The sequence below is a fragment of the Rhineura floridana genome, chromosome 2 (genome assembly GCF_030035675.1).
Source record: "Rhineura floridana isolate rRhiFlo1 chromosome 2, rRhiFlo1.hap2, whole genome shotgun sequence".
Taxonomy (NCBI): Eukaryota; Metazoa; Chordata; class Lepidosauria; order Squamata; family Rhineuridae; genus Rhineura; species Rhineura floridana.
The window spans coordinates 82,164,204-82,177,600 of NC_084481.1; the positions used below are offsets into that span (position 1 = coordinate 82,164,204).

The window sequence follows — 13,397 nt, forward strand, 5'->3', positions numbered from 1 at the left end:
GATGAGCTCAACAGTGGCAGATCAAGGACAAGGGCACTAGAGAATAGTTCCTGACAACCTTCATATTATTTAGCTGTAAGAATAGGTGACTGTTTTTAAAATGTTTTTAGATGTTCTTATTGTTTCCAAACAATTTAAGCATGTTTTTATTTTAATTGTACTGTTTGACTGCTGCCCTGAGCTCTTTTGAGAGAAATGGCAGGATAGAAATGTGATAAAATAAATAAGTGTTGCTAGTTACTAGGCCACAAATAAAAGCACAAATATGAGTAATTTTAAGTTTAATTTATTTAAACAGAAGTAATAAAGGACTTAAGTGTGTCCTGTTACAATCAATGAGATTTAAACGGGCTCTACTTTAGCTGGATTGTAGCCATAGCAGACTTCATTCAGTAGCATTGCTTTAGGCCAGTTTTCTTTCTCTTTCCCCCACCCACCCCCCAGTAATCTAATCCCTTTAATGCAATAAACAGGGGTGATTTTTGTTAAACTTTTTTGTCAGCATTGAAAGTTTCCTCCATGAAATAGACAACTTTTCACTGATTGCTTCAAAAATGGACAGAATGCATCAGCTATTCATGAAGCACTACCCTCACTTTGAATGAGCACTGTATTCCCACACAAACATCAATGTATAGGTAGATATGAATGGCTACGCAGCACCACCATTATACAATTCTGTTCTGTACCACATGATCCCTCAGCTAAACACTGTGAGAAAATCAAAAAGCATCACCCGGCCTCCAAGAGGTCTTCTGTATCTTTAAAAGTTGTGCAGGGGGAAGGGAGAATTCCACCTTGTGGTTTTTCTCATTACAGGGTTGCAAGAACACCTGTACTTGGCTGACTTTCTCTTCTCCTAAAGATACAGGATCAGTCTCAGGCCTTGAGCCTGGCAACCCTATACCCAAGTCATACTCAGAGTAGACCCATTAAAATAAATTGTCTTATGTAACTTGATTTCAACAGATTTCTACTCTATGACTAATGTTGGTTGCTTCCTGTAGGCATCTACTTGGTCACTGTGAGGACAGGATGCTGAACTAGATGGGTCTTTCTGATTCAGCAACACCCTTCTTATATTCTTATGGATATCATCCAGTATTTATTCGTAAAAGTCTTTTGGGAATAGACACTGGACATAAAAAGAATCTGAACTTTAGCAATTTATCAAGACCAACTAATTCCACTTTCAAAAACATCATGCCAAGTGCTAAAATACGTACTGGCATATAAGAATGAGATAAAAAAGGCTTTTAAAATCTAAAGATTATTGCACTGGCTTGCTACATTGATGTTAGCGGTAAACTCTAGACATGGATGCTGAAGACTGCAAGAGAAGAAAAGGCTGCTTGCTACATCAAAGGAGGAGATCACCCCCTTGCTTTGGCAGATTCCCTAATTGCATTTCCCACAACTCTCTGGGCAAAGACAACTCATTAAACATATTGATACCTAGCTAGCCTAAGAAATAAGACTAATTCATCCTTAGCTAAGGGAAATTGACAAAGCTTAAATTTGGGCAGGATCAACTTGTCAATGCCTCCAGTTGTCAATGTACCTACAAGTTCATGTCAGTCACAGATACAAGCAACATTTTTTGCCTATGGGGATAGAATTACCTATCTTATCAAATGAGAAACCTTCATTCTAGCACCTGAACTACTGCAGGATCACAAATATAGCACTAGCATGAAAAAAGGAAGATTTCATTCCATACAACTGGAAAGAATAGTAGTCAATATGTTCACTATCCTAACGAACAAGAAATAAGCAACTAGGAATGGGGGACCAGCAGTTGTAACACTGTTGGAATGTCATGCTCCTTCACTACATGTGTGTACATAATGTGTACATATGTATATGATTGCTGTAAACCTTTTTTATGAACAGAGGTATACAGATATTTTTATAAATAAATAAATAATGATATCATATTGCTTACACCCCATGCAGATTGTCTAATGCAGGGGTAGCTAACATGGTGCCTCCCCAGTTGTTTTGAACTACAACTCCCATCAGCTCCAGCCATCATGGTCAACGGTCAGGGATGATTGAAGTTGCAGTCCACAACATCTGGAGGGCAGTACATTGGTTGCTACTGGCATAATGCAAGAAAAACTGCAAACTAAGAATCTTGGGAAATGTGTTGAAGAATATGGCTGTACGTGCTGCTTACATAATAACTGTCAGATCTGCCTGATTTGGGTCTCTGATTAAATGAACTTTGTGAGCAGGTTTCTAAGATCCTCTACTCCCTAAAAGATGGGCTCAACGTAAGTACATCTAATCTATTCTTGATTTTTCCTTGCATGAACATTTTTGTCTTAATGTATTTTAAGATTTGTTTTTATGACGTTTTAAAGTGTTTTTAGTGCCTTGTTTGCTGCCCTGGGCTCCTGCTGGGAGGAAGGGCGGGATACAAATTAATTAATTAATTAATCAATCAAACAAACAACAACATTACATTCAAAAGAATCACAGCGTAACGCTGGTGGGTGGCAGCAAAGGCACACTGCAGTGAATGACCTGGGGCAAACAAAGCAAGCCAAACTCTTTTATTGCATCAAACTTTTTAACAGAAATATCCTCAAAAAAAGCTCCAAAACAATCTAATTCTGTTCTCCCACCACCTTTACTCTTTCTTTTGCTATATTTTAAAATTCTTGCCATTTTACATGGTAGCATGCATCGTAAATTGGTACAATCCAACACTAAATTGGGAAAGCAAACACCATCATGCAACCAAAACGAACAAACCCTCCAGAAATCAAGCACATTGCTATCAGACCAGCAATCACTAAGTAGTTATATATACACTGGCACTGACCAAGTAAGCCACACCTGGCTTACAAAAATACAGGCCATTGTTCTCTTCTCCAAGCACTTAGAACTGCGTAAGCCATTTACAAGTAAGCCTTATTTCTTACACAAAACCACCAGCTCCCTCTAATTTTAAAGAAGGGTGTCAAAAACAGCTTTTTAGAATTCCCATGACCTACCAAATCCATTTGAGAGATTATCTGCTACAATGTGCTTCTAAGAAAAGGTAATGTAACTGGATATTACAAGAACTAAGAGAAAAAAAAGGTTGTTGCTATTTTCAGTCAATCATGTTTGATAACTTTGAAAACAGTGATTTCAAACTACAAAATACAAACTTGATCTACCAGCTCTGTTTTGGATCAGTGGGTTTTGCGTGTGTATGTGTGTGTGAGGGGGGTGATTTTCACTTGCTGAAGCCTGTCCACTTTTATCTTAGTAAATAAGAACTGAAGAGAATGTGTAAGTTTGTTCTCGCTGCATCAATTCAAGGATAGCTTTTCATCAGAATTTATTTGACCGTTTGCGTTGGATAAAGATGCAGACAAGTGAAAAGGGAAAAACTCTTGGTGTATCTCTTCACTCCTGATCAAGAAGAATGGAGATGGCAAATCACTGCACCAAAGGCAACAGCTTCTGCAAAACTTGATTTGTTCCACTATTAAAAATACTTTCCTCTATTAAAAAAAAATCAGATCTGATTATTTTAAAATATGAAACACAGATTATACAATATACCAAGTGGTATTTATAGTTCTGGTGATTTAGATGGTGCTTCCTCTCAACAAGACATCTATTTCAATATGCTGTACTCCTCTCTAGTTATAGCTATGCACTAAGGACAATTTTGGAGTTAATTTGAATAAGACAGACTTTTATTTGTATAGTGAGAGTACTCTATGAAAGTCCTGTTCATTAAATTTAAAACTAAGTTCAATGGCAGAGCTGGGGAAGGGAGAACAAAAAAGGGCACAAAAGCTCAATCTGAAAGTTTATTACATAGACTCTGGGAGTTTTAGAAACAAAGAATGGCAATTACTCTTGAAAGCAGGGTGTAGCACATCTACTTCAAACCAAAAGTGCTCCTCTTGGAAACAGACAGTACAGTATAACACCAAGGACCTGACTACCCAAGTTTGTTAAAATAGCAATAAGAGTTTCAAGCCTCTCAGACCTCATTTAAGTATATGTGCAACTTCTAAAACACATTCAGGCGGTGGCACCTCTAATCTTAAATTAAAATCTTCTAAGCCCTCCTGTTTTAAAAGAAAAAGCTCCCAAATGGGAGAACAGGAGCTGATTTTTAAATGGCTGACTGAATTTGCACAAAGTTTCAGACAGAGGCCACCAAGCTATAAACTTCCTGATACCCTTCTCCCAGAGTACTAGCTCGTCAGTTCAATAAAGCGGCTTCATGTTTTAGTAAACTGAACAGAAGAAGTGTGAAGTCCAGAGGGACAGGGGTGAGGACTGAGAATCACTGAAGGGAAAAAGGAGACAGAAATGAACAGCAAGTATGCCACAAAAGTGGAAGATGACATTTTAAAAAAAGAGGGGAGGGAAGACAACCAATGCAACAATATAGCATGGCAAAATTTCTCACTCCCCTCCCCCAGCCCGTGGAAGTAACCTATGATATCAACACAACCTGAAGAAATTCTAGTCAGCCTAGTTCAAGCATTTATGATTTCTGTGTGGCCTAACAGTACTATGGACATACTGTATTTCATACATAATACCTATGTAATATAAAAAAGGGTTGTAATAGAACAAGTAATTGCAAAGGTAATTAGTTCAACATATTACAAGCAACTTATAATAGCTTGTTATTTCTAAACATACTTGTGTTTCCAGATTCTAGATAAGCAACTACCAGAACAGCACACTATTATCTGTTGAAATTCCAAACAAGTCAGGCAAAAAAGTTTTAATTAATCACTTTCTTTTACTGATGTTTACAATCGGCTAACAGCAGTCTTGAAAACTTTGTCAAAGATACTCAATTTAATGAACTTCAAAAATTGCTTTTGCTGGTATTATATCAGTAAATAAAATTAAGCTTGTTATCATCTTTTCTTCAAAGCTATCTTACTTTAACTTGTTAAAGGCCCCACAGAGAGTTCCTTTAACTGAATGCATGGGGTTGTATCTGACTAAGTCACACATAAAGTAGATTCAATGAGATCAATGGACATGACTAAAGTCCTTTGATTTCTCTGAGCATTGGTTACAACCCATGAATTTGCACGTGTGAAAAGGTGTCTTACACTGTCAGTTCTGACAGTGGCCTCCTCTGCTACGCTATAAAGTGGCTTGAGATACATTGTAGCATTGGAGATTCCAGACTGACAGCGATAAAATAAAAAATGTACGAGTGCCTATCTCCCCTTGCCCAGCAGGACCACAGTGTTTAATTCATAAATAAAATAGTTTTGTCAAAATTAATCTGCAACATAACTTATTTTCCCAACATCTCACATATTTAGGAACTACTATCAAAATAATTTATTTGCCAAGGCTGGACATTAGCATACCTGTAGTTAAAGGAAGATGAATGACAGTTGTTAAACATGTCAAAGTGAACCAGATAGATGACAGAGTTGCTCCTGACAATAACAAGAGAAGTATAAGCTTCAGCATTCCTCTGATAAAATCAGCAAACCTGAAAGAAACACAAATCAAAATTTACAAATACTTCACAAATTCCGTAAACTTTGGCCAAATTGCCACATAGCAGAACTATTTAAAATAGTGATTTCTGATATGTCTGGATTTTTAAAGAAGACACCAACAGAAACAAAGACCCCTTATGCCATAAGTGGCATCAGTGAGTTTCTACGATGAGTATCATGTTCATAATTGTCTTGACACTGATTTGTAAAAGAGGTTGTCTTTTTTGTTTTATATGTGTCATTGAAAGAATTTTAGAACCTGAAACACATTTGGTCCTAATAGATTGCTGTATTATGAAGCTAACACCAAAATGTTTCTGCAGTGTAATAAATGAGTCAACATTATCTTAAACCTGCCTCAACCTTGTCTTGTTTTAAGAAATCAACACCTGTAATATCTCCCTTGATTTGAAACCTATTCTTTCCCACATATTTCCAGTAAAAATCTATGGGTTGGATCAAGAGTGCTTTTCCCACAAACTGAAAGATCCAATGCAATATCGATGGTTTTGTTCAAAACACAGCTCTGCACCTTCAGCAGCCGATAAGTGTGTCCATTCATACCAATGCTGCCTCCCACCCTTCATGTTTCACTTAGTGTGGTAACATTCCTTCCATACTGAGCAGAAGGATGAGAAGACCCCTGTCCCTGTGGCCACTATGAACGTACAGGACCTTAAGTTAGAGAGCAGGAAGATGGAGGATAATTTGCTGGTCTACAGTGATCAAAATACACAGGTGGCGACTCATTTTATTTCTGAGTTGTAGCAACCTAAAATGAAATGGAAGCTCATGCTGGAAATGTGCAACGCTGAGGTATTTACAGGGGCAGTAATAACTACAGCTGATACCAGAGCTATAAATGATATAAAACTTGTGGTGTCTCCATGATTGTACGCCACTTTGCTGACTTGCTCCCTTTGTTCATAATTGCTCCATGCCTGCCCCTCTCTCTTCCATTATGCTTTGGTATCTTTCCTTTCATTTCTGACTTTGTGCCTTCTTCCATTCTCATCCATATCACAGGAACAATCTTCCTGTCCAGGCATTCAAGCTAACGTCCTCTTTTCCTATCAATATTTCCTTGAAACCCTTCTGGAAAATGTTTCCTGGACCTTTTCTCATCAACCCAACTTGGCACCAAGAACGGCCTTGCAGGTCTAACCAATCCACCAAATCCCACATTCTGATGGTGGTCAGTCAGACATATTTGGGGAACTTACAAACAGGATATGAAGGAACAAACAATTCCACTATTTTTTTTCCTCAGCACGTAGCACTCAGAGATCCAGTGCCTGTACACACAGATTCCTGTTAACAGCTATTGCTGCTGACTCCTAGTTTAGTATCCAAAACAGACACCTCATCACTGCTCCTCCTCCTCTCCATTGTTTTCTTGATCCAGTTTATTACACCACCCTTGACCTTGAGTTTACAACTGTGCCACAGACAGCACCTAGTTCTATGTTCAATATAGAGGAGTGAGAAACAGAAGAGCAGTAGACAAATTACTTCCTGCTAGAAAGAGCCCTGACCCAAAAAAAGCCTACTGCGATCCCACCTCCTACTCTTGGCCCAGTATTTTATTATCCAGAAAATTCACATTATATGCCTTCTATATTTATGGGACAGAATTTTCTGCTGTCGATCCTACTGCTCATTGCTGCAGAAATTACACCATGCGACAAAGTTGGTGCATTTTGACTTTGCAGCTGTTTCAAAGATGAAGGAAATTCTGAGTTGTGAAGGACAAAATCTGAAAAATATATCTAATCATTAACGAACGAGACAAGAAAAATGCCAGGTAAAAAAAGGAGCCTGATTTGTGTTGCCATGCAGGTTTTTTAAAAAACCAACATGTCATTGTTTGAAGTCACTTTTTCTCTCCACCCATCCCCCCACCAGTCTCATTCTACAGCTGCCAACGAAAGGGTGCAATACCCACCAGCTGCCCAAAATATCCAAGGCTCTTCAACCATAAACATGCCATATAAATTATCTCAATGTTCCTGGTCTGGGACTTGGAGAATGGCAAGATCAAGGGCATAAATCTCATGTGTAGGAAGATACAATACGTAACAGGTAACAAAATAATGAAATGTGAGAACTGTGTTGAAGTCTGACAATTTTGTACCACTAGCAAAAACACTTCTACTGTTTCATTTTAGGTTGTTTTTAAATGTTTTTAATGATGTACTTTAAAACTATTATGACCCACCCTAGGACTTTGGGGTGAAGGGCAGACAATAAATCTAAACAACAACGTGTGCAGAGATAGTCTGACATCCAAATGATAGCTTTTGCATCATCAAAAATGTAGTTTCTTTTATATATTGCATTTAGCAAGTAAATAATGCTCATAAGTAGAGTAAAATTATACTGCAATTCAAGTGCGGTGAAGGGAGGTGTTGGGACTAGGAGGAAGTAAAGCTACACTATAATTCTTAAATTGAAACACTTGAGGAACTAAGAAAATTAGCAGCTGGTAGAACACAAAACACCTCTCCCCCCACCCCCATGGAGCTATCACAATAGACACCTGCCTGGTAAGTCACAGGACTGACTCTGAAATACATGATTCTTGTCAGGTGTGACAGGCTCATTACCTAATTTTCCTAATTACAACTTTCAGCAAACTATAGCCAGCATAGACATTGATTCAACTGTACATAGATACCTACTGAACAGCCCTAAAAGGGGGGAAGTCATCCAACAAAGTGGCAAACCACCACTCCTTTTGCACCCAAAGTCCTGTTTGAAACTAGCCAGAAAGAGGCATTTGGTGAGAGACACTTAGCTTTTTCTTAAAAAGCAGCAATAAATGGGCTGAAGGTAGCAGCATTTGGGCTCCACAAAATATCTACATGGAACTTTAAACCAATTTTTGTAGCAGCTACAAAATACATTAAAAGGATATTATGAGGCTGAAACCAGGCTACATATTTAACAACTTGTTCTATTTCAAAAGGTCAAGATTTACATGAAAGATCTGAGTCAATATAGCTGCACTAGAGTCATCTTAAGACTAGAAAAAGATGGCCCTCCAGTTTCAAACACTCCCAGTTTAAGAGCCCAACAGTAGTTCAGCTGAAGCAAGAACATTTGTTATCATCATGCCCAGCCCTGACCCAGACCCAGACTCCTCAGTAGAAAGAATCAAACCTCCCACTGACTGAAGACTTGGGGGAGGAAGGCAGGTTCTCCTGTCACCAGTCCTGAAGATCCTGAGAGTCTGGAGGGAGCCTCTTGAGGGGCACTAGGGTTGAAATAACAGCAGGCAAGCCTCTGATGGCCTCTGAGGGAGAGATGGAGTACCCCCCCGTGCAGAGATTCCTAAAGTTTCAAGCCGAGAAAACAGGCCCAAAGTGTACACCTGAGAACCCAAAGTCACTGTGAGACCCAGGAGTAAAGGATTCCTTATGAGTAAGGGTACTCCTGGAAAGGAAGGGCTCTCAGAACACCTTGGGATTAGGTGTGGTCTGGAAGGCCAGGCTGTATCAACCCCCACTTCGAGCATCCCAGTTGCTGGGAAAACACTAGTCTATAACTCCCCAACACCGGACTCCTTGACTTACCTTGCCTAGATTTCATAGAATCATAGCATAGCAGGAGTTGGAAGGGGCCAACTTACCCAACAGGCAGCTGTCTAATTGCATCTTGAATGCCTCCAGTATTGAAGAGCCCACCAACTCCCTAGGCAAGTGGTTCCATTGTCACACTGCTCTAACAGTTAGGAAGTTTTCCCTGAAGTTCAGCCAAAATCTGGCTTCCTGTAACTTGAGCCCATTATTCCGTGTCCTGTGCTCTGGGTGATCAAGAAGAAATCCTGGCCCTCACCTGTGTGACAATATTTCAAGTACTTTCAATCTGATCTTCTCTGTTGCTGACACTGCCTCTGAATTAAGTTTTGGACTCAGGCCAATTATTCATGCATGATCTCGGTGTCTTTGCATGCCTTGTCTTTGACTATGTCAAATCATTTGGGGTAAGTCAGTCTTATGCATGAGGCCTTAGCCTCCTTGGGCTCTATAGGCTTGTGCCTACCCACAGTCTATACCTGCTGAAGCAGGACACTGCAAACCAAAATGGGAAGCTGTAAACCAGTTTTGAGTGAAGGAGGGGGCTTGTCAGGACACATTATTGTCACAAAAATACATGGGTTGTTCTAATCTCAACATGTGGCCAATCTTATCTGGGCAACAGATTTGTTTCTAATTAACTTTCATTTCATTTTAAAGTTTCTAGAAATACTTAAAAATAGGCAATGTCTAGTGCTTAAGAGGAGCTGCTGAATAAGAGTTCCAGAGGTCAGACAGCAAAACTCTTAAAAACTCATGACAGCCAGGGGATTCAAAGCACAGAAATGCAATGACACCCAGACCATTTTATAACAGCAATATCCTGCATCATGTTAAAAACTATTTCCATGTTCGTACAGAAACTGATGTACACTGGACAGCTCCTTCTCCTGCTCATAAATTATATTGTACTCTAGGCTTTTGAAAATGGAAGGACATCCTTTTCTAGCCATAAGATGATTCTAGCAGTTTGCTGACTCAGACTATTATATAAAATCTTGACCTTTCGTAGTAGATTAACTTACTAAATGTGAAGCCTGCTTTCAACCTCAGAATCTCTTTTTAATGTCTTTTGTGTGAAAGTGGATGTGAAAGTTGGACAGTGAAAAAGGCGGATAAGAGAAAAATCAACTCATTTGAAATGTGGTGCTGGAGGAGAGCTTTGCGCATACTATGGACCGCGAAAAAGACAAATAATTGGGTGTTAGAACAAATTAAACCAGAACTGTCACTAGAAGCTAAAATGATGAAACTGAGGTTATCCTACTTTGGACACATCATGAGAAGACAGGATTCACTAGAAAAGATAATAATGCTGGGAAAAACAGAAGGAAGTAGAAAAAGAGGAAGGCCAAACAAGAGATGGACTGATTCCATAAAGGAAGCCACGGACCTGAACTTACAAGATCTGAACAGGGTGGTTCACGACAGATGCTCTTGGAGGTCACTGATTCATAGGGTCGCCATAAGTCGTAATCGACTTGAAGGCACATAACAACAACAACGTAACTGCTGCAAAATTGGTTTCAAATTCCATAGCAATGCAAGTATTTTTGTGGAGCCCAATTCCACCAGCTTTAGCCAATTTATTTGTGCTTTAAATGTACTCCTCTTGTGTGCAACAGAGAAGGAGCACGACAACCTGAGGCTTGACACAGTTCATTCTCATTTTTTTAAAAATCCCATTTATTGCTCACATTTTGGAAGTCACAACAATTAATATTTGGATACAGATTTCACTTTCTAAGATGATATCGTTTCACTTTTTGTACAAAAAATGTGCATACAAAAATATTCTACCATGGTTAGGTTAACAAATTAGGATACCAAACCAGGATTTCCTGGTTTATTAACTCTGGTTTCATATTCCAGTGAAACAGAGTACTGCAACTTGTTACAAACCATGACTGGAAGCTTTCAATCTTTTCCCCTATACACATGTTTGAGCGCACGTGCTGAGGTAGGGTGAGGGGGTGGGGGAAGAGCACAAGACCAAGGCTTGCTGCAGCATATTCCCCCAAAGTTAAACCATGGTTTGTAGTTTTGTCTGAAAACTATATGGCTTTTTGCACTACAGTATACCTTAGACTTCACCCCCAAGCCTGACATGGTAACATGTCTACATTATTCCAGTGCTTCTCAAATATTTGAAGAGGAACACACATGTAAACCTACTCAGCTTTTCAGGACTCACTTGTAAACTAACTGCACCTTTCAAACCCTGCTTTTCTTGTCTAAAACAGAAAAATTCAACAAAACCACATAAATAGTTAACACTGAACGATTTCTATTTTACCTGTAATTTTAATGTTAATATTATAATATTAAATATTAAAATGTAAGCATATTTATTCAAATAGAATTTAACATCGTATTTAGGAAGGAAGAGAGCAGGCCAATCTGTCTCAGAGGAGCTGCATAACAGTAATGGTGTGCTGTTGGCCTGGTAAAAGATTTTTTTTTAATGCCCATCATTATTTGACCCATCCAGGAACACAATGCAATCCACAGTTCGGGGAAAAACTGCCTTATTCCAGTTCCATTATCAGGAGGCACCTTAAATTATCCCAATGTAAAATAGTTACGAAGTCAGAGAAAATCAATGTTTCCCTTTATCCATTTAGTACTATCCCACCTTCTAATGTAAAAGAATATAAAAAGTGCTTACAATCATAAACAAAATAAATTATAAAAATCATTGTGAAAATAGATTAATTAAACAGCAGCTAAGAAGAATCAAGAACCAACAATGAGAAAAGGACACAGCTGTATAATTCCAGTTATTGGCAATTGAAACAGTTTTAACTTGGTGTGATTAAAGTAGGCACCAGGTAACATGCCTGTAGAGGCCACCAAAGAAAAGGCCTTCTTTGGGCAGTACCTACCTAAGCTTCTGAAGTCAGAATAACCTGCAGAAGTGCCTCTGACAATGATCTCAACAAAAAGGCAAGCTCAAAGGAGAAGGCACACCTTTAGATACTCTGGTCTCAAGCCAAGTAGAGGTTTAGTTTAAGCTAGCATTCTGCTCCTGTGGAAATTTTAACCTCACAACAATCTGAGAGGATTAGGCTGAGAGATGGCAACCTATCCACATTTCACAGTTTATCGGGGATTGGAACGGGAGTTTCACATGTCCCAATCTAACACTTTAGGTTACACAGGGTATAGGTTGGTTTTTGCATGAGAATTCATTCAGCTTATCTATTTATGTGGGTTGGAAGATCAAATATCAGTCACAGCAGCAACCTCTATGCCGAAAATATATCTTTAGTATCACAGACTTCATTGCAGCTGAGATTCACAAGCTTTCGGCTCACATATCCAGTTGTTAGCTAACATAAAAAGAAATGCCAGTGAGACTCCTACAGTACACAAAGGATGAGAAGTGGTCCATACCACTTATCTATGGAAAGGTCTTTCCTTGGCCTGTATATGTATCTCATCAAACAACAACTCATGTTTGGGGCTTACAAGACATCACAGAGGTTCCAGTGAAAATTCTTCCCTGTCCCCAAGGGGTTGGTAATGTGGGACAGAAATCAAGACCCTTATCTACATGATGTGGAGCTGTAAGCCGCTTTTTGGGGTGAAGTCGTGGTAATCATCAATTTAATCCTAGAGACCTCATTATGTTTTGAAAATACACATTTTGCTGAATTATATCCCTGCCATGTGAAATTTGCCACCCGCCACGAACTATGGGTCATGTACACTAGTCCTAATCAATGAAGACCCATTGAAGTTAATAAGGTTCATTAATTTCAGTAGGTCTACTCTCGAGTAGGATTTAGTTATACACAACCTCCAGTGCTTCAACACTGGAAAAAGAAATAGCCACTTTCCATACAACACTTGATAAGCTATTTGCATTCCCCGCCCTTATGTGAACTGACAAAGTATTGGCGTGAGAGGAAAGAAGAGTAATATGAGAACATCTATTCAGCTTCCCTTGAGACTTATGCATCATGGCAGTCTGCCCAGTATATTTGAATTTCCAATTTCTATATGCCAAACACCTTGATTTATATTACCCTACCCTATTTTAACCTTCCCTTTTAATCTTTTGTTCGAATGCTACTTTAATTCTATTGTTGAAAAACTAATTCCAAAAAAATTCAGTTAAAAAAACACAACTGTACAAAGCAGCTTGATGTAACAGTCAAAGCAGGCCTTAAATTTTTAGCTTAGAATTCAGGTTATCAAATTTCCCTAAAGATTCTGTTGGGTAATCCATCGCATCTGTATTGGAGGAGTTGAAAGCAAACAAAGGGGAAAAACCCATGGATGGTTGCTTCATGGTTTTACCTAAGTGGTTCTTCCCACT

At 38.8% G+C, this 13,397-nt stretch overlaps 1 protein-coding gene across 2 annotated transcripts in view; it reads right to left on the minus strand.

Annotated features, from left to right (window-relative positions):
* The window catches only part of SLC49A4 (solute carrier family 49 member 4), a 109,804-nt gene that overhangs the window by 24,606 nt on the left and 71,801 nt on the right, over positions 1–13,397 (minus strand). Inside the window, exon 7 of one of the 2 annotated variants that reach the window (XM_061609105.1) lies at positions 5,358–5,485. In XM_061609105.1, the coding sequence (XP_061465089.1) occupies positions 5,358–5,485 (128 nt within the window). Of the gene's footprint in view, positions 1–5,357; positions 5,486–11,450; positions 12,406–13,397 lie in introns of those variants that run through there. The other variant, XM_061609107.1, reaches the window with a different exon arrangement.